Source organism: Tachypleus tridentatus, chromosome 1 (assembly GCF_004210375.1).
Source record: "Tachypleus tridentatus isolate NWPU-2018 chromosome 1, ASM421037v1, whole genome shotgun sequence".
In the NCBI taxonomy this organism is placed as follows: Eukaryota; Metazoa; Arthropoda; class Merostomata; order Xiphosura; family Limulidae; genus Tachypleus; species Tachypleus tridentatus.
The window spans coordinates 150,680,242-150,703,146 of NC_134825.1; the positions used below are offsets into that span (position 1 = coordinate 150,680,242).

Below are 22,905 nucleotides of genomic sequence, written 5' to 3' on the forward strand. Positions count from 1 at the left end.
ATGTACACATATGCAGAGTATATAATATATCTTGAGAAAGGCCCCTTTCAGGTGCAACCCCTTACTGTTACCTTGCCCTCTTTTTGCAGTTTTTTTTTAATTTTAAAACCAAATGTACAAATTTGTAAATGGTTATATCTTTTCAATGTTTTTATTTTTATTATTGACTTTACTATTTTCAAGGTTGGGCCACAGTACCACTGCACTGGTTGCATTTCAATAGTTATGATATTGCTAGAAATATAATATGCATAATACTAATGCATTATTATAAGAATAATTAATTTTATGTTCTAGTTTTATTGAAGTGTAGGATCTTGCTAGAATCTTTAGACTATTTATGTTGTTGAAGTTTAAAATATTCTTAACATCTCTAGACTGATGAAATTCTAGTTTTGGTGAAGCATTGTATTTTTTTTTTACAAGCTTCAGGCAATGTGTGTTTTAGTTTTAATAAACCATACCATCTTTTTTGTGAGGGATGTTTGAGAGTATTTTGTAGTTAGGTAGAATATCGTTAATCTATTCAGTTATTGTATGATAAAGATATTAAAAAATGCAGAATTAATATGTCGAGGTATATTATGACAAAGAAATGATAACCTGCAAAGTTAATTTATTGTATTATTTTATGATAAAGAGATAAAAATCTGCAAAACTAATTTATTGAACTATTTTATGATAAAGAGATGATAACCCACAGAACTAATTTACTGTGTTATTTTATGATAAAGAGCTAACAACCTGCAGAGTTAAACTTATTGAACTATTTTATGATAAAGAGATGAAGACCTGCAGAGTATTGCTAGTCTGATGAGTATACAACCACCAGGCCAGGATGTTGGAAACCTGGATGACTTTGATGATGAAGCAGAACTGGGCCAAGAAGATTCGGCTACCTCCATCTCGGAACTGGCATCCCAGTTTGGACTTCTGGTAGATGCTCATAACCCATCTGAAGAAAATAAGTCAGGTAAGATATTTGTGCATCTATGTGTAATTGTGATTAAAAAATAACAATGTTGTACATCCAGTTTAATAGAATTTTACCCTTGTTGTTAAGCTGCATCTATACATTGAACTAACTGGCAAAATTCAGATGGTTCAAGATGATACTATCAAATATTTACATTAAAGTTTTCTTGTAGGAATTCAGTTAGTTCAGTAGAATACCATCATCAAACTTATGAATTAGAGTGTCATTTCATACTTTTTAGTTGTCATAAATGCAGCAGTGTTAAAGACTGTCAACAGGAAAAACCTTACAGAGCTACTGATCTATGCTTATAAACAGAAATAAATTTTTTATATTGTATTAAAAAGAATGATTAAAACAGTGAATGAAATTCAAATATTAAAGTATTTCTACACCTCTACTGTATGAAAACGAACAGTACTAAAGTAGAGTCGTGTTTATAATTTACACTATGATTGGCTGTTATCCAACCAGGCAGACAGTGCATAATACCTATAAAAGTGCAGTTATACTGTTCTCAGCAGCAGTGTGATAAATGCACTCATTGCTCCGTGGACAGAAATACCACGTGATAAATATGTAAAATCAAAGTTTTGTCTAGTGAAGGCTACTTTTTATGATGAATTGAAGTCAAATTTCATGTTTCAGTAGCAATTGTATGGAAATCTGAAAGGGCTTGTGTAGCTAGTACTGTTGATAATAGAAGTCGTTGAGATAGAAAGTCCAAATTCTTCAAAAGTGATGTTAAATAACTTGGCATGTTTTTAATTTAATACATGGCAAACAGTGGAGATCCTGCTAATAATTTAACTGTAAGGGCACGTACGAATGGGACCTCCAGAAGAGTAAGATGTATAAGCATGAAATGACCTCAGTGTTTGTTTAGTTGCTCAAAAACAACAGTTTAGGGGAGCTAACCAAACCAAAAGGTTAAAAGATGCAGCTGGCCTTAACTAATTGATGCAAAAAACTGGAGGAAGGTGCTGTATACAAATGAATTCAAATTCATTTTATTTTGCAATAACCAACAATTGTTTGTTTGGTGTGAGAGAGGAAAACATTATTATTTGTCAATGAACAACTTCTATATATTGGGGGACCAATAAAAGTGTAGTCTCCCTCTCAGTGGTGTCAGAGATCTATGAAAAAATTGATGACATTGTGACTGGTGGTATGAACAAGTATTTTTTATCCATATTTCCTCAAGAAGAACATATGTTGGTCAATAATTCATCTGAGATAATGATTTCATGGAGGCACCAAATGTGGTGGAACAGTATCTGGAAGGCAAATGAGGCCTATGGAACAATTGCAATATTGACTTGGCCTGAACAAAATCTGGACAGAAATATTATTAAGATTCTTTGGGTTTAAATGGAAACTGAGAAGGCTAAGTGGCAAACAAACAATGTGTCTGAAACATTGGAAATAATGTGACATTTAGAATAATATTTTATACTCTTACTTAGACATATTTCTGTTAACAATTAAAAGGTTATTTTCCTCTGTCTTTGATGCAAGTATAACATATTAGTGCATTACATAACTTACTTGCTATGATGATGCATTGTTGTAAGGATAAATTGGCCATTTAATAGCAATTAGTCATTGTTTGTGACTCTTGCGTGCATATCACCTGTGTGCTTCTGTAATTATTTTCAAGATTGTAGATACTTGGGGTGAGTAACTCATTATAGTAGTAATGATATGATACATGTCTAGATATTGGTGCCACGATATGATATGTATTTAGATATAGACGTTTTACCAATAGTTTTTTACAAAGTTTGACAGGCTTGTCTGTAATTTGTTATCTTTATTACTAATGTTGTCATATTGTCAAAATTTGATATAAATCAATAGCATTGTGCAGTGACCCTCAGGAGATGAAATATGAGAGATGACATCCAGATGTTAACCTCTTCTGTGACACTCTCCTTGGGACTTTAAGGGTGCCTTTTTAAGTTTTGTAGAGATTAATGAAATAGTATGGGGAATGCCCAGGAACCCTGGATGGGATGACATACGATGGTCAGATCAGAATGTCAGCCTCTTATGTGACACTCCAGAGTGCCCTGAGGGTGCCTTCAAAGACTAGTGTAGATCAGTAGAATGACACAAATACAAAGGGGCTTCTGGGGGTTATATAGGGCATCAGATCTGAATGTTGACATCTATGTGTAGCCCTGATAGTACATGCCAAAGGTAAAAGGTGAACAATAAGCAGACAGTACTCTCCCTTCTAAAAATTTGATAGGAGCTTAGACAAAATGCTGATCCACCTGTATAACTCCCTGGAGGCCCTAAGGGTATAATGTCAAGGTTTGTTGAGAATAATGAAAAACTACAGGTGTAAAATGTGGACACAGAGATAGTATCCCCTGGGGAGTAACTTTAGTGGTTCAGACTAAACACAAATCCCCTCGTCCATTGACAATACCTTGGAAGACCTATAGGTTTATGCCAAGTTTAGTTGGTATCATAGAACCTATAGATGCGATCTACATACATTGTGACACACACTGGTTTAGCAGAGGTATCATGGTGAGTTCAGTTTCAAACACTGACCATTCTTCAACATTCTATGGGGTAGGGGTGTCCGAAGGGTGTAAACTAAGTTTTATTTTGATCTGCAAAACGTATAGGCATGAAAGTAGACACATAAATGACACTTCTACTTTATATGCGCTAATATCCTGAGCATACCAAGTTTACTGTTTTTATTTAATTCAATTGAATTACTGAGTGCTTTAGTACCAAAATTTGTAGTTTGAGATAAAAAGTATTCATTATCTTCAAAGGAAACTATAAAAACTCTTATAATAAAAAGTATAAAGAACTAAAAGAAAAAAATGTTTCCTACTTGTTAGCTAACATCATTCAAGAGCAAGTGGAAACTTAAAATATATTAAACAACATTTTCAAAGCTTAAAACATACCGAGTGCAGTAGAAACAGAAAATAATATAATATAAAAAGTTTCTGCTTTATTTTATCTTGTACAAACCTGAAAAGTTTGTGTAGATTACTCACATGAAAAAATTTCTCTCAAACTCCTGATAAAATGTATGTAAACTGTGGCAGAAAGGTACATCCAGGATGTAAAACGTGTTCCAGGCTCAATATTTGGTTGAAATGTGTGTTTTTTGTGCTTGGATGTTTTAATGCAGTGGCATTTAATTGTATTGTGTATGAACATTGTAATTAATGCCTTCATTATTTAGTTAGTATTTTAATTCATATTAAAAATAACAGTTGGTGATTTATTAGAATTGCTTTGCAAAATTTTTTGTGTTCTGAACTTTTAAAGGTAAAAATAAAATGTCATATTACATCAAAAGGGTTTCATTTCATCTTACATTGTGTTCAGTCTCTTACTCAACTCAGCTAAAATCAAGAGAACCCAGTATATGTGTTTGCTAAATTTTGTGCAAAACCACCAAGGGCTTTCACTGATTTTGAAGTGATAGATTAGTGGGAAAGGCAGCTAGTCAACACCTCCAACCATTGACTCTTGTCAAACCAAGTATAGAAATATGAAGGTTACTTTTATGATAAATTTGCAGCCTCAGAGTATAGAACTTTGTGTTTAATGTTTTGTTAAGTAACAGGATGTAAGCCCCAGAATAACAGCCCATCACACTAACTACTGGACCACACTCGACTCTAAACTTAGTTCAAATCTGTTATCTGTTGTATATGTTCTGCCCAGATTTCTTATTCGTAATGGGTTATATCAGGTCTGTTGAAAAAAGAAGATTACTTGGAATTACCAGAACATTAACATTTAGCATGAAGTATGTTAGCACTTCAGTATTTGTCAGAGTTATGGATACTGAAATGTTAGATTTTTAAATATTTTAAATGTCTTAAGGGACTTTTTAAGCATACTTATTGTTTTAAAAACATGTCATATGTATAAAAAAATTCCCATCATTTTAGTCTGGTTGAATTATGATGTGTTTGCACATTTATTAAATTTTTTCTTTTGCATATGTAGTGTGCTGGAATTGCTTTTTTTTTAGCTGATATGACTTGCTGAGTCAAAGTTTTGTAATGTCAGAATATTTCACAAGTATATGTCTGTCTTTTTTTTATACTAAATTTGTAATATGTTGGGAAACATGGAGTGTTTTCTCACTTAAGATAATTTTTTGGTATAGATTTTCTCTGCCGATGTGTAAGAACTATTAAAGTTTTGATGTTATCAGACCTTTAAAAGTAACATATTGTACATTTTCATAGTGGCTCAAGCTGGTCATTGTAATTGTGTCACTTTGTATACTGAAGTTACTCTTTTTAAGCAAAAACTAAGGCCAAGAAATAATCTTAAGCCTACAGAAGTGCTTTAATAAGCATTATTTAAAAATATATATATATATAATGTTTGAAAAAAAAAAGTTAAATCTTTTTGGCTGTGAATACAGTTATATGCATATACGAGGTCTGTTCAAAAAATACGCGGACTGTTTGAATTACGTGGCTCCAGTTGGTTCCAAGGGAATCCGTTTGGTGTTGCTAGGTTCGCACAGATCAGCTGATTACGACGCCATTTCCCGATTGCAGATATCTTCATTTGTGTATTAGTTACGCGGTTTTAAGTGTAGTGAGATTTTTTCGTTTGGCGGATTTTAGAATGAATGACCTGAAGGAGCAACGACTTCCTGTGAAATTTTGTGTTAAACTTGGAAAATCTGCGACTGAAACTTTTGCTATGCTTAACGCGGTTTACGGTGATGTTGCTATAAAACGTACGGCATGTTTCAAGTGGCATGAACGTTTTAAGGATGGTCAACAGTCCATTGAAGATGATGAGCGTCCTGGACGTCCTTCCACGTCAACTGACGACCCACACGTCGACAAAATCAACACCCTGGTGCAGGCAAATCGACGTCTGACTGTCAGGGAGCTTGCTGAAGAGTGTGGGATATCAGTTGGATCTTGTTACGAGATTTTGACCGAAAAATTGAAGATGCACCGCGTTGCTGCGAAATTTGTGCCTCAGAACTCTTGAGTTTTTGGCCAAACACTCGATCACTGTTCTTCCCCACCCCACCTTACTCACCTGACTTTGCTCCTTGCAATTTTTTCTTGTTCCCCAAACTCAAAAGACCCTTGAAAGGAAGAAGATTTGAGACGATTCCTGAGATTAAGCCAAATGCGATGAAGGAGCTGGAGGACATTACAAAAGAAGCGTACCAGGACTGTTTCAACAAGTGGAAACACTGTTGAGATAAGTGTGTGCGTTGGGGAGGAGAGTACTTTGAAGGGGTCCCAGACTTGTAACTTCTAAATAAAGTACATTTTGTTTTATGACGTCAGTCCGCGTATTTTTTGAACAGCCCTCGTATACTGAGTACATAAACATTATTTAAGCAGTTAATATTTATATCAAAAAGAAGAACTGCCTTAAAAACAGCAACAACAAACCTATAACGAAATAAAACATATTTTATAATTCAAAATGAACCTTAATAAAAAGTATAAAATTTTATAAACAAAATAAATGAAATAGCCCCAGCACAGGCCACTGTGAGAAATTTTAAATGTGTCCTGGCCTATATAGATGACTGCAGATATAGGACATGCATAGCTGAGGGTATACATTACCACTTGGTGCTTATCAATTTTGCCCAGCCTCATTTGTAAAGAAGAAAAAAAATTATTAAATACAAAAGCAAGATGTGGGTGTTTTAAGCCCACATTGTTCCACATGTGTATCACCCTTCTCTCCTTGCAGACATTTGTGACTGCTTTCAGATGTAAACAAATTAAAAACTGAAAAAAAAGAAAAGAAAGATGGTCTTACCGTAAGGGGTGGTGTGCAAGAAAACTATCTTACAAAAACTGCATTTCACTCTCCATTATAGTAATATAGCTGAAATTTATTAGGTGGTAGTAATGGCACAGCAGACAAAAACAATTTATACTAGAATAAAGTGAAATCCCTGCTGAATTTTCTTCTAAACCAGTATAACACCCATGATACATTCTAGTCACAATTGGAAATGTACTAGGTGATAAAGGTCCAGCATGGCCAGATGGTTTAGGCACTCAACTCGTGCTTGCCCTTTCAACCATGGGGACATTATAATTTTACAGTCAATCCACCTATTTGTTGGTAAAATAGTAGTCCAAGAGTTGGCAGTGGGCGTTGATAACTACTTGCATTCTTTCTTGTCTTACACTGCTAAATTATGGATGGCTACTGCAGATAGCCCTCTTTTAGCTTTGCATGAAATTCAAAACCTACTAAACCAAACTAGATAATACATTTACATATACATAAAAGTAACTTGTTTTGTTATTGAATTCCTCTCTGTTTTAGAACTAATTTTTAGAAGTTTATAACTGTTATGTACTTTTCTTACAATTTTCTAATATTTAGTAGTAGAGATTAGCTTTCCATTGGTTCTCGTCTGTAAGCTTACAATGCTGAAACTTTGTATACTAATACAACTTTGTACTTAAAATTTGAAAAAAAACAACATAAGATTAAGACATTTAAAATAGTTTTTGTATTACTGTACCTAAAAAACAAAAGAGAAAACTTACATCTAGAATTTTTTAAATATGTTTTTATGGATGTCATTTTTGTGTTTTAAAGAAAATAGACTGAAACTGCATAAAAAAGTAATAATAAGAATTTATTAAAGCTATCAAAAGATGTCGCCACATTGGAACACTGAACACGCTGCTTTTATCATTAATTGTATTATTACCTCAATCTCAAAATCGTTTATTTTTTTATTATTTTTTAAGTTATTGTACATTAATGTTTTACGTGTTGAAGTTTATTGTTATCATTATTACTTTCTGGGTTATTACAACGAGAACGCGAATTATATGCTAGAGTAAATTGTAACCACTATTGTCTGATTTATATATTTGAATCGTCTGTTACAATTAATGCATGAGTTGGAATAAATTCTTACCATCACTGCTTGGTTACGTTTTCGAATCGGTTGTTGACACACTCGCTTGATTTATGTGTTGAAATTGTTGTTGACACACTCGCTTGATCTATTTGTATGTTGAAATTGTTGTTGGCACACTCGCTTGATCTATTTGTGCGTTGAAATTGTAGTTGGCACACTCGCTTGATCTATTTGTGCGTTGAAATTGTTGTTGGCACACTCGTTTGATCTATTTTGCGTTGAAATTGTTGTTGGCACACTCGCTTGATCTATTTGTGCGTTGAAATTGTTGGCACACTCGCTTGGTCTATTTGTGCGTTGAAATTGTTGTTGGCACACTCGCTTGATCTATTTGTGCATTGAAATTGTTGTTGGCACACTCGCTTGATCTATTTGTGTGTTGAAATTGTTGTTGGCACACTCGCTTGATCTATTTGTGCGTTGAAATTGTTGTTGGCACACTCGCTTGATCTATTTGTGCGTTGAAATTGTTGTTGGCACACTCGCTTGGTCTATTTGTGCGTTGAAATTGTTGGCACACTCGCTTGGTCTATTTGTGCGTTGAAATTGTTGTTGGCACACTCGCTTGATCTATTTTGCGTTGAAATTGTTGTTGGCACACTCGCTTGATCTATTTGTGCGTTGAAATTGTTGTTGGCACACTCGCTTGATCTATTTGTGCGTTGAAATTGTTGTTGGCACACTCGCTTGATCTATTTTGCGTTGAAATTGTTGTTGGCACACTCGCTTGACCTCTTTGTGCGTTGAAATTATTGTTGGGACACTCGCTTGACCTATTTGTGCGTTAAAATGTTTGTTGGCACACTCGCTTGATCTATTTGTGCGTTGAAATTGTTGCTGGCACACTCGCTTGAATTATTTGTGCGTTGAAATTGTTGCTGGCACACTCGCTTGGTCTATTTGTGCGTTGAAATTGTTGCTGGCACTCTCGCTTGGTCTATTTGTGTTTTGAAATTGTTGTTGGCACACTCGCTTGATCTATTTGTGCGTTGAAATTGTTGGCACACTCGCTTGATCTATTTGTGCGTTGAAATTGTTGTTGGCACACTCGCTTGATCTATTTGTGCATTGAAATTGTTGTTGGCACACTCGCTTGATCTATTTGTGCGTTGAAATTGTTGTTGGCACACTCGCTTGATCTATTTGTGCGTTGAAATTGTTGGCACACTCGCTTGATCTATTTGTGCGTTGAAATTGTTGTTGGCACACTCGCTTGATCTATTTGTGCGTTGAAATTGTTGCTGGCACACTCGCTTGGTCTATTTGTGTGTTGAAATTGTTGTTGGCACACTCGCTTGGTCTATTTGTGCGTTGAAATTGTTGTTGGCACACTCGCTTGGTCTATTTGTGCGTTGAAATTGTTGTTGGCACACTCGCTTGGTCTATTTGTGCGTTGAAATTGTTGTTGGCACACTCGCTTGATCTATTTGTGCGTTGAAATTGTTGTTGGCACACTCGCTTGATCTATTTGTGTGTTGAAATTGTTGTTGGCACACTCGCTTGATCTATTTGTGCGTTGAAATTGTTGTTGGCACACTCGCTTGATCTATTTGTGCGTTGAAATTGTTGTTGGCACACTCGCTTGATCTATTTGTGCGTTGAAATTGTTGTTGGCACACTCGCTTGATCTATTTGTGCGTTGAAATTGTTGTTGGCACACCTCGCTTGAAAATTATTGTTGGGACACTCGCTTGACCTATTTGTGCGTTAAAATGTTTGTTGGCACACTCGCTTGATCTATTTGTGCGTTGAAATTGTTGTTGGCACACTCGCTTGATCTATTTGTGCGTTGAAATTGTTGTTGGCACACTCGCTTGATCTATTTGTGCGTTGAAATTGTTGTTGGCACACTCGCTTGATCTATTTGTGCGTTGAAATTGTTGCTGGCACACTCGCTTGATCTATTTGTGCGTTGAAATTGTTGCTGGCACACTCGCTTGATTTATTTGTGCGTTGAAATTGTTGTTGGCACACTCGCTTGATCTATTTGTGTGTTGAAATTGTTGTTGGCACACTCGCTTGATCTTTTTGTGTGTTGAAATTGTTGTTGGCACACTCGCTTGATCTATTTGTGCGTTGAAATTGTTGTTGGCACACTCGCTTGATCTATTTGTGCGTTGAAATTGTTGTTGGCACACTCGCTTGATCTATTTGTGCGTTGAAATTGTTGTTGGCACACTCGCTTGATCTATTTGTGCGTTGAAATTGTTGTTGGCACACTCGCTTGATCTATTTGTGCGTTGAAATTGTTGGCACACTCGCTTGGTCTATTTGTGCGTTGAAATTGTTGTTGGCACACTCGCTTGATCTATTTGTGCATTGAAATTGTTGTTGGCACACTCGCTTGATCTATTTGTGTGTTGAAATTGTTGTTGGCACACTCGCTTGATCTATTTGTGTGTTGAAATTGTTGTTGGCACACTCGCTTGATCTATTTGTGCGTTGAAATTGTTGTTGGCACACTCGCTTGATCTATTTGTGCGTTGAAATTGTTGTTGGCACACTCGCTTGACCTATTTGTGCGTTGAAATTGTTGCTGGCACACTCGCTTGATCTATTTGTGCGTTGAAATTGTTGTTGGCACACTCGCTTGATCTATTTGTGCGTTGAAATTGTTGTTGGCACACTCGCTTGATCTATTTGTGCGTTGAAATTGTTGTTGGCACACTCGCTTGATCTATTTTGCGTTGAAATTGTTGTTGGCACACTCGCTTGACCTCTTTGTGCGTTGAAATTATTGTTGGGACACTCGCTTGACCTATTTGTGCGTTAAAATGTTTGTTGGCACACTCGCTTGATCTATTTGTGCGTTGAAATTGTTGCTGGCACACTCGCTTGAATTATTTGTGCGTTGAAATTGTTGCTGGCACACTCGCTTGGTCTATTTGTGCGTTGAAATTGTTGCTGGCACTCTCGCTTGGTCTATTTGTGTTTTGAAATTGTTGTTGGCACACTCGCTTGGTCTATTTGTGCGTTGAAATTGTTGGCACACTCGCTTGGTCTATTTGTGCGTTGAAATTGTTGTTGGCACACTCGCTTGATCTATTTGTGCATTGAAATTGTTGTTGGCACACTCGCTTGATCTATTTGTGCTTGAAATTGTTGTGGCACACTCGTTGATTTGTGCGTTGAAATTGTTGTTGGCACACTCGCTTGATCTATTTATGCGTTGAAATTGTTGGCACACTCGCTTGATCTATTTGTGCAAATTGTTGTTGGCACACTCGCTTGATCTATTTGTGCGTTGAAATTGTTGTTGGCACACTCGCTTGATCTATTTGTGCATTGAAATTGTTGTTGGCACACTCGCTTGGTCTATTTGTGCGTTGAAATTGTTGTTGGCACACTCGCTTGATCTATTTGTGTGTTGAAATTGTTGTTGGCACACTCGCTTGGTCTATTTGTGCGTTGAAATTGTTGTTGGCACACTCGCTTGGTCTATTTGTGCGTTGAAATTGTTGTTGGCACACCTGCTTGGTCTATTTGTGCGTTGAAATTGTTGTTGGCACACTCGCTTGATCTATTTGTGCGTTGAAATTGTTGGCACACTCGCTTGATCTATTTGTGCATTGAAATTGTTGTTGGCACACTCGCTTGATCTATTTGTGTGTTGAAATTGTTGTTGGCACACTCGCTTGGTCTATTTGTGTGTTGAAATTGTTGTTGGCACACTCGCTTGATCTATTTGTGTGTTGAAATTGTTGTTGGCACACTATCTATTTGTGTGTTGAAATTGTTGTTGGCACACTCGCTTGATCTATTTGTGTGTTGAAATTGTTGTTGGCACACTCGCTTGATCTATTTGTGCGTTGAAATTGTTGTTGGCACACTCGCTTGATCTATTTGTGCGTTGAAATTGTTGTTGGCACACTCGCTTGATCTATTTGTGCGTTGAAATTGTTGTTGGCACACTCGCTTGATCTATTTGTGCGTTGAAATTGTTGTTGGCACACTCGCTTGATCTATTTGTGCGTTGAAATTGTTGTTGGCACACCTGCTTGATCTATTTGTGCGTTGAAATTGTTGTTGGCACACTCGCTTGATCTATTTGTGCGTTGAAATTGTTGCTGGCACACTCGCTTGATTTATTTGTGCGTTGAAATTGTTGTTGGCACACTCGCTTGATCTATTTGTGCGTTGAAATTGTTGTTGGCACACTCGCTTGATCTATTTTGCGTTGAAATTGTTGTTGGCACACTCGCTTGACCTCTTTGTGCGTTGAAATTATTGTTGGGACACTCGCTTGACCTATTTGTGCGTTAAAATGTTTGTTGGCACACTCGCTTGATCTATTTGTGCGTTGAAATTGTTGTTGGCACACTCGCTTGATCTATTTGTGCGTTGAAATTGTTGCTGGCACACTCGCTTGATCTATTTGTGCGTTGAAATTGTTGCTGGCACACTCGCTTGATCTATTTGTGTTTTGAAATTGTTGTTGGCACACTCGCTTGATCTATTTGTGCGTTGAAATTGTTGGCACACTCGCTTGATCTATTTGTGTCTATTTGTGCGTTGAAATTGTTGTTGGCACACTCGCTTGATCTATTTGTGCGTTGAAATTGTTGTTGGCACACTCGCTTGATCTATTTATGGGTTGAAATTGTTGTTGAAACACACATTTGCTTGATCTATTTGTGCGTTGAAATTGTTGGCACACTCTTGCTTGGTCTATTTGTGCGTTGAAATTGTTGTTGGCACACTCGCTTGATCTATTTGTGCATTGAAATTGTTGTTGGCACACTCGCTTGATCTATTTGTGTGTTGAAATTGTTGTTGGCACACTTGCTTGATCTATTTGTGTGTTGAAATTGTTGTTGGCACACTCGCTTGATCTATTTGTGCGTTGAAATTGTTGTTGGCACACTCGCTTGATCTATTTGTGCGTTGAAATTGTTGTTGGCACACTCGCTTGATCTATTTTGCGTTGAAATTGTTGTTGGGACACTCGCTTGACCTATTTGTGCGTTAAAATGTTTGTTGGCACACTCGCTTGATCTATTTGTGCGTTGAAATTGTTGTTGGCACACTCGCTTGATCTATTTGTGCGTTGAAATTGTTGCTGGCACACTCGCTTGATTTATTTGTGCGTTGAAATTGTTGTTGGCACACTCGCTTGATCTATTTGTGTGTTGAAATTGTTGTTGGCACACTCGCTTGATCTATTTGTGTGTTGAAATTGTTGTTGGCACACTCGCTTGATCTATTTGTGTGTTGAAATTGTTGTTGGCACACTCACTTGATTTATTTGTGTGTTGGAATTGTTGTTGGCACACTCGCTTGATCTATTTTTTGTGTGTTGAAATAGTTGTTGATACACTCCCTTTATTTATTTATGTGTTGAAATTGTTGTTGACACATTTGCTTGATTTATTTATGTGTTGAAATTGTTGTTGATACACTCGCTTGATTTATTTATGTGTTGAAATGGTTATTGACACATTCGCTTGGATTACAAATTGAAATTGATTTTTTTCGCAGACTTTTTTTTTTTGTCTTGTTAGGAAGAAAATTGATTGTTAGTCCAGTTTGTTAGATCTGATTTTTATCAAAGTTTTGTTGCAGGGAGTTTTCACTGTTCTAGTAAGATAAGTATTCATTAGCCTTACTTTTGATTTATTCATCACTGATTTATAATTTTTTAAATAATTTATTTTTATTTCATGATTGGTAGTAAAAGCGGGCACTAGGATGGCATCTAGAAATCTGAAGCAATGCTCATATATCAATAGGTTAGTAATTTGCGCAGTTATTTTTGGTTGTGTATTGGAAAAGAAATAAATATTTGGTATTGTCCAAAGCAGTGGCCCTTCGTATTTGTTTTTAGTTCAAGTACCCCTCACGAACCACAAAACCTTGCGGACTCCCACACTTAGTTCATTTGTAGTTGAATATAAAACTCCACAATGGGCTATCTGTACTGTGCTCACCACGGGTATCGAAACCTGTTTTCCAGCGTATACGTTTGTAGAATTGCCGCTGTGCCACTGGAGGCGCCCGTACTCGGATAAGCCTTTTTGTGGAAACGGATCCTGCACTGCATAAAATCAGTTCTGACGCAATAAATATGTAAGTGATTGAAATTTTCAAATAAATATTAATCTTAGTTTCTCGAATATTGTATCATTTACGTTTTAAGTTATAATAAGGAAATCCGATTTTCACCTTCGCGGAATGCTCACTCATCTCACGGGGCTTTCCAGACCACAGGTTGGGAATCGCGACTTTAAAGTGTTTCTCTAATTGTTGAAGACGTCTCCAACTTTAATAACAAGACTGAATCTGAGTCTGTGGTTATACATAATAAATAACTGGATTTAAATTAATGTGCATTATTATTTCTAACTGAAAAGCCTAGTGGTGTTGATTTGTAGAATATTTAAACTTTATTTTCACAGACAGTTGAATTATGCAGATCTACAATAATTAACGCAATACTGTCTTATATAGCGTAGCTTGTTTGTTTGTTTGTTTTTGAATTTGGCGCAGAGCTACTCGATGGCTATCTGTGCTATCTGCCCTAATTTAGCAGTGTAAAACTAGAGGAAGACAGCTAGTCATCACCACCTACCGCCAACCTTTGGGCTACTCTTTTACCAACGAATAGTGGAATTGACGGTAACAATATAATGCCCCCACGGCTGAAAGGGCGAGCATGTTTGGCGCGACGGGGATGCGAATCCGCGACCCTCAGAATACGAATAACACGCCTTAACCCACCTGGCCATGCCGGGCCTTACAGCGTAGCATTATTGGCATTTGTGAACTTGTACGCTTAGGGTCATAAAAATGTGTGAGTTTTATAGCAAAGCTATACTGGGCTATCTGCTGTGTCCATCGATGGAAATCAACCCTTGATTTTAGCGTTGTAAATCCGCAGACGTACCGATGCCCCAGCGGGGAACTAGTTTCATAAAAAGGTGTGTATATAAATGTTGATTTTTTCTCTACGATTAAGTTACCCACAATTGCCTGACTAATAAGAAGGGACCACACCTCCAATAGATTTTGAGGCTGGATGTTTCCCTGTACTTTGCTTAATTCCCTGGTATACAAAAAAAAAAAACAAACACTTGTATGGTAGAACATTGTTACCGAATGTATGTGTTCAGTACTAATCATTGTTATCGAATGTTTGTGTTCAGTACTAATCATTGTTACCGAATGTATGTGTTCAGTACTCATCATTGTTACCTAATGTTTGTGTTCAGTACTAATCATTGTTATCGAATGTATGTGTTCAGTACTAATCATTGTTATCGAATGTTTGTGTTCAGTACTAATCATTGTTATCGAATGTTTGTGTTCAGTACTAATCATTGTTATCGAGTGTATGCGTTCAGTACTAATTATTGTTATCGAGTGTGTAACCTCAATACTAATCATTGTTATCGAGTGTGTAAGCTCAATACTAATCATTGTTATCGAGTGTGTAAGCTCAGTACTAGTCATTGTTATCAAATGTATGTGTTTCGTACTAATTTTTGTTATCAAATGTATGCGTTCAGTACTAATCATTGTTATCGAATGTATGCGTTCAGTACTAATCATTGTTATCGAATGTTTGTGTTCAGTACTAATCATTGTTATCGAATGTATGTGTTCAGTACTAATCATTGTTATCGAATGTTTGTGTTCAGTACTAATCATTGTTATCGAATGTTTGTGTTCAGTACTAATCATTGTTATCGAATGTTTGTGTTCAGTACTAATCATTGTTATCGAGTGTATGCGTTCAGTACTAATTATTGTTATCGAGTGTGTAACCTCAATACTAATCATTGTTATCGAGTGTGTAACCTCAATACTAATCATTGTTATCGAGTGTGTAAGATCAATACTAATCATTGTTATTGAGTGTGTAAGCTCAGTACTAGTCATTGTTATCAAATGTATGTGTTTCGTACTAATTTTTGTTATCAAATGTATGCGTTCAGTACTAATCATTGTTATCGAATGTATGCGTTCAGTACTAATCATTGTTATCGAATGTTTGTGTTCAGTACTAATCATTGTTATCGAATGTATGTGTTCAGTACTAATCATTGTTATCGAATGTATGTGTTCAGTACTAATCATTGTTATCGAATGTTTGTGTTCAGTACTAATCATTGTTATCGAATGTTTGTGTTCAGTACTAATCATTGTTATCGAATGTTTGTGTTCAGTACTAATCATTGTTATCGAGTGTATGCGTTCAGTACTAATTATTGTTATCGAGTGTGTAACCTCAATACTAATCATTGTTATCGAGTGTGTAAGCTCAATACTAATCATTGTTATCGAGTGTGTAACCTCAATACTAATCATTGTTATCGAGTGTGTAAGCTCAGTACTAGTCATTGTTATCAAATGTATGTGTTCAGTACTAATCATTGTCATCGAATGTATGCGTTCAGTACTAATCATTGTTTTCGAGTGTGTAAGCTCAGTACAAAACGTTGTTTTCGAATGTTTGTGTTCAGTACTAATCATTGTTATCGAATGTATGTGTTCAGTACTAATCATTGTTATCGAATGTATGTGTTCAGTACTAATCATTGTTATCGAATGTTTGTGTTCAGTACTAATCATTGTTATCGAATGTTTGTGTTCAGTACTAATCATTGTTATCGAGTGTATGCGTTCAGTACTAATTATTGTTATCGAGTGTGTAACCTCAATACTAATCATTGTTATCGAGTGTGTAAGCTCAATACTAATCATTGTTATCGAGTGTGTAACCTCAATACTAATCATTGTTATCGAGTGTGTAAGCTCAATACTAATCATTGTTATTGAGTGTGTAAGCTCAGTACTAGTCATTGTTATCAAATGTATGTGTTCAGTACTAATCATTGTCATCGAATGTATGCGTTCAGTACTAATCATTGTTTTCGAGTGTGTAAGCTCAGTACAAAACGTTGTTTTCGAGTGTGTGAGCTCAGTACTAAACGTTGTTATCGAGTGTGTGTGTGTTCAGTACTAATTTCTTTACGTATTGAATATTTTACCACACATCACCAGATTTGAAGATCTACAGTATTAATTTCTCAATGCATTGATTGATTTACAAATATTTCTCGTACTAATTGTACGATGGCCCTCCCAGCGGCACAGCGGGATATTTTCGGACTTAAACGCAAGAAACCGGGTTTCGCTACAAGTGGTGAGTAGAACACTGATAGTCCATCGTGGAAATTTGTGCTTAGCTTCAAACATACCTAACTGTGCAATGACTAAATTAACAAAGTACGAAGTTTTTATTCTATTTGTCTATCTATCTACATGTCTCTCTCTCTCTATATATATATATACATATATGTATGTATGTATACACTGCTGGCCAAAATCATCAAGCCAATGAACATAAAGAAGAAATATGCATTTTGCGTCGTTAGGCTCAATCACTTATTTGAGTAGAGCTTCGAAAGATGAAAATAAGAAAAGGGAAGATAAAAAACTTTTTTAGCATTTAATAAGGAAAATGTGAACACTATGAAATTAGACTAAATACCAGCTTGTCAAAAGTTTAAGACCATACTGAAATGAAGCGTTAAAAGGTAAACACGTAACGAAATTTAGTCATTTGTGTTCAAGCATTAGCGTTGTCAACATCTCCCACTGACATCTCTTGTGTTACATTGGGTAAAAACATGGAAAAGGATAAAAAGTTGACAGAGATTGAACGTGGCAGAATTTTCAAATGCAAAAGCAAGGTCTCTCTCAACGTGCTATCACTGATGAGACTGGGCATAGTAAAACTGCTGTTGCAAATTTCTTAAAAGACCCTGAAGGATACGGAACGAGAATTTCAAGTGGTCGGCCCAAGAAAATTTTGCCATCATTGAGCAGGAGGATTCAACGGGTTCTCCGGTAAGACACCAGCCGATCGTCGAACCAGATTAAGGCCCTTACGGACGCAGAATGTAGCTCACGAACAATAAGACGGCATCTAAAAACCGTAAACGTCTTCAAAGGCCACGATTCTTTCCACACCACGAAACAGCTCCGTTAAACTTTCCCGAGAAGCATCGAACATGGGACGTAGAAAAGTGGAAGAAGGCTTAGTTCTCTGATGAGAAAAAATTTAATCTGGATGGTCTTAGATGGCTTCCAACGTTACTGGCACGATAAGGATATCCCATCCGAGACATTTTCTACACGACACAGTGGAGGAAGTTTCATCATGATCTGGGGTGCTTTCTCCTTCCATGGAACAATGGAGCTTCAGGTTATACAAGGTCGTCAAACAGCAGCTGGACACATTGGCATGTTGGAGAGAGCATCCTTATTGACTGAAGGCCCAAGCTTGTGTGGAAATGATTGGATCTTTCAGCAGGACAACGCTGCAATTCACAATGCCCGCAGGACAAAGGACTTTTAAAGGCGAATAACGTGATTCTTTTGGACCATCCAGCGTGTTCGCTTGAATTGAACCTCATGGAAAATGGTTGGGAGTGGATGGCAAGGGAAGTCTGTAGAAATGGACGTCAAGTCCAAACAGTGCATGATCTTCGTGAAGCCATCTTCACCACTTGGAATAACATTCCAGCCAGCCTTCTGCAAACGCTTATATCGACCATGCCAAAGCGAATGTTTGCAGTTATTCGAAATGATGGTTGTGCAACTTACTACTGAGACCTCTTGTTGGGCATTTCTTATCCTGTTTAGGACTTCTTTTTGGTAAGGTCTTAAACTTTTGACCAGCTAGTATTTAGGCTAATTTTATAGTGTTCACATTTTGCCTAGTAAATGCTAAAAAAAAATTATTTTTATTTTCCCTTTTCTTACTGTCATCTTTCGAAACTCTACTCAAATAAGTGGTTGAATCTAACAACGCAAATTGCATGTTTTTTTCTTTATGTTCATTGGCCTTACGAATTTGACCAGCAGTGTGTATATGTGTACACACACACGCACACTAAATAATAATTATATCTAAGTAACTTGTTATTTGTATAGGTACATATATTTGCCTTTTTTGTCAAATTATGTACTTGTACATTTTATTTGATATTATGAAGTCTTTTTAAATTTGTTTAAAAACGGTCCTATTTTATATATATATTTTACAGTAAAAAACTTATGAAATCGGTTATTAATGTAACTATGCAATAAATGATAAACACACGCATTCATATCAAATACCCTCACAGCGATGTGTGAACGGACTTAACACCGCTAAAAACCGGGTTTCGATACCCTTGGTGGGCAGAGCACAGATAGCCCTTTGTGTAGCCTTGTGCTTAACTCTAAACAAAAACACAAGTAATATCAAATACATGTTAGCCGAGCATGCCCTAGTTATTAGCGTGCCAGGTCTGTAAAACCGTGAATTCAAGGCGCGCAACTCGTTTTCGCAAATAACGCTCTTCGTAATTTGGGGCCATGAGTGCGCTATAAGAGTAACAGTAAAATCTAACTGTTCGATCGAAAAAACGGTACCCAAGAACTGGTCAACGCTGTTGATTAGCTTGTCAATTTATCTGGGACGGCTGTGCCCAGATAGACTTTGTGGTGGCTTGCGCGAAATTCTGAAACAAGCAACAGATTAAATATATTACTGATGAGTTAAAAAAACAACTTTTTCTTCACGTACCAACTTTTCATTAGTTCTTTTCCTCCAGAAGTTACAAGCAGGATGACCATATTCATCAAGTTGCTGTCTTTCACATTTTCTTTGACTTTTCAATACTGTGGAATTTTCTAAATTCTTCTGGTTTGTGAACCAAAGTATCCTAAGAAAAAAAAGATAGGAACGTAATGATGTTCCTTATCGAGTTCATTTACTTTCTACACACAAATATTTATATGTTTTATTTGGGGCTACTTTGTCGTGCTATTTACGTCGCTAAAACCCGGGTATTAAAACACAACAAGAACCAAGGATTGAACTATTGTTTGTTGTCGAAAGGTAAACTACAGAACTCGAACTATAGTTGTAAAAATTCTCCGAATTGTTAGTATGTTCTAATGACCGAAATAATGAATTTGTAATTTTGTAAACGCTCGTCAGAATTTTAAAGGAAACAATTGTAACTTAAGTTTAACAGCTTGAAACTATAAACATTTCGAAGGTAGTGTGTTTGTTAATAATGTGAAGTTAGTCATTTTTTCCGATAATTTGACAGTTGTTCTTGAACTTTCATAGGTGCTGAAACTCTTTTGCAAATAAATATAATATGTGTGTGTTCTCTCAGTCTGATATAAGACTGTGAAGAAAGAAAGATACTTCTGCCAGTTGGATGGATGGGCTGTTTTCCCTTCACAGAAGCTCCTAGGTCATAAAAGCAAAGTTTGAAGAGAAAAATAGGTCTTTTCCATTTACTTCAGGCACAAACAATTGGGAATTAACACCTTCTGCCCGGGAACAAGAAAAAAGTAAAAATGTTGTTACATAGTGTAATCTAAATAGGTGTGTAAACTGTCTATCCACCATTGCTGATTTTGTTCTGCGTAACACTGTTTGAAACCACTGATTTACTCAATGATTGATGTTTGATTTGCTTAGTGGATATATTATTATGCAGAGAAAACTGATATACAGATAGGGAAACACTGTAGGGCCCAATATATGTTGATGTCTAATTTTGTGAAATACCGGTATTGTGCATTTTCACGTAAAGGCGTCGCGAAATTTTAACAAAAAACATAGTTGCCCGAAAAACCTTGTATTTTTTTGGGATATTGGGCTCTCACCATAATGTTTGCGACATACATTCCGTACAAGGTATACATAAGCTCCCTTAAAAGTTATCTGACTACCTCTATAAGATGTTGTAAGTTTGTAGTTAGTACCACGGGTTCGGCCCGGCATGGCCAGGTGGTTAAGGCACTCGATTCTTTATCTGAGGGTCGCGGGTTCGAATACCCGTCACACCAAACGTGCTCACCCTTTTAGCCGTGGGAGTGCTATTGACGGTTAATCCTACTATTCGTTGGTAAAAGAGTAGCCCAAGAGTTGGCGGTGGGTGGTGATGACTAGTTGCCTTCCTTCTAGTCTTACAATGCTTAATTAGTGACGGCTAGTGCAGATAGCCCTCGAGTAGCTTTGCGCGAAATTCAAAACAAACCCTGGGGTTCAGTCGCAGTAAAAGTAAACACAAACAACAAACGTTTGAGTAAAAGCTAGACTTGCTAATTTTGTGAAGACCAAATAGTAGTTTTGTGAAGTTGTAACTTTAACCAGTCTCTGTATTATAGAGACTTTGACTCTATTATAACAGACATTAATAACCTTATTATTAATAATAATAATGTACTTGACCGTTTCTTTTAGTTCTTTACAGAGATGACGTGTGCTGATTCCTCTGCAACCACAGATACTTAAATATTTTTGTGTAGTATTAGTAGGGTACAAACACGGCTTTGTTTCGTTTTAGTTGTTTTTACAAAAATTAAAATATAGAGTGGTACTCGTTGAAAGATTTAAACAATTTACGCTGCACGCAGTCTCGGCTTGAAATGTGGTTGACTGTGGACATAACTAGTTTAAAGACAAGCGGCGTGCGTATTCTTGTGATTAGCTAACCGGACTGTGGATGCTGGGATTCAGTCAGTTTTCGCGTCCCGTTGTCACATTATAAAAGTAATGGTCAAGTCTTACTCTTCAGTCAGATTGTTCGAGGAATTTGGTGCGAGTTATATCGGCTTGCTGTCTTCTCTGTTATTTCAAAGTTAAAGATGGTTACTGCAGGTAGTTTTTTTATAACATTATGTGAATATCCTGGTGAAAATAATCCACAGTTTGGTTGATTCATTTTTTGTTATTTCTACTCTTTTGAATTTACCGAAAAATAAAATTGTTTCTTCTTTCTAAAGAACATTTATTGTTCTGTTTTTGCAGACAAACAACGGTAATGTAATTTCACGATAAGGTAAAAAACTTCAACATTCGTTATAATTAACGAAATAAAACGTAATTTCTCAGTGAAGGATATAGTGGAGAATTCTAATATCTGAGAGAAGAAGATAAAACAGCTAACGAGAAGAAGTTACAGAAAGTTTTTCAGGAAAGAGAATTCAATAGGTAACAACCCAGCTACTGAATTTTGGTTAGAAATGAAAGGTTACCTAGATAGTATCTCGTAGTGGGCAAATGTTGAAATGGTATTTTTAAGTTCAGTAATGAGTTGAACCAAGAGGGTTTTACGAAGTGATGGTTTGTGAAATTGTAAAACGTAAAGAGTTTTCACTCTATACTGTTTCAGGCATTTGAAATATAGTATTTATGGACACAAGAACTGAATTTGGAGTTTTCAACCTTTATGACACTTGAACTAAATGGCCAGGCGGAAGTCCTCTGAAGTTTAGGTATACTCAACCCTAATTTTACATCACTGAACTGAGAGGAACAGCCAGTCTGTAGTACCTGCCATTAAAAGGGTGTAGAAAAGATTCGTTTCAGTGAAATGTCTGATTTACTCTGTTATTTAAGTTCTGTGGTACATGTTGGTGTATAGAAGACGTATTAATACTGGAATTAAACGACCTTATAATACGTAATCCGAGGGTCGCAGTTCGAATCCCCGTCGCACCAAACATGCTCGCCCTTTCAGCTGTTGGGGCGTTATAATATTACAGTCAATCCCAATTTCGTTCGTAAAAGATTAGCCTAAGAGTTGGCAGTGGGTGGTGATGACTAGCTGCCTTCCCTTTAGTCTTACACTGCTAAATTAGTGAGAGTTAGTGCAAATAGCCTTCGTGTAGCTTTACGCGAAATTCAAACCAAACCAAACCTCATAATACAAATGTTTTACTTAACACTCCTGAAAGTGTAAAGCGAAACGTTGAGTGATTAATTAAATAAAAAGATATTGGTGTGATAAGGTCGTTTATTTCTCGTATTAATAGGAATTATTCTCATTATGTGGATTCCTGTACGTGATGAGGGGACCTCCCAGGGAAGGTTCTGTCTTTCAGTTTACCTTCTTTGGGATTTAAACGTCCATTCACGTGTTTGCCGTGCGTGGCGACCCGTGAAGGGGAGGAGAGGATCCTGGTGGTTGAGGGG

The 22,905-nt window shown here is 36.5% G+C and overlaps 1 protein-coding gene across 2 annotated transcripts in view; it reads left to right on the forward strand.

Annotated features, from left to right (window-relative positions):
- The window catches only part of LOC143227021 (EH domain-binding protein 1-like), a 35,442-nt gene extending 13,888 nt beyond the window's left edge, over positions 1–21,554 (forward strand). The window contains exons 6-7 of one of the 2 annotated variants that reach the window (XM_076458569.1): positions 783–973; positions 21,182–21,554. In XM_076458569.1, coding sequence (XP_076314684.1) covers positions 783–973; positions 21,182–21,222 — 232 coding nt within the window. In that variant the 3' untranslated portion in view covers positions 21,223–21,554. Of the gene's footprint in view, positions 1–782; positions 974–5,610; positions 6,774–21,181 lie in introns of those variants that run through there. The other variant, XM_076458577.1, reaches the window with a different exon arrangement.
- Positions 21,555–22,905: the final 1,351 nt, after the last annotated feature.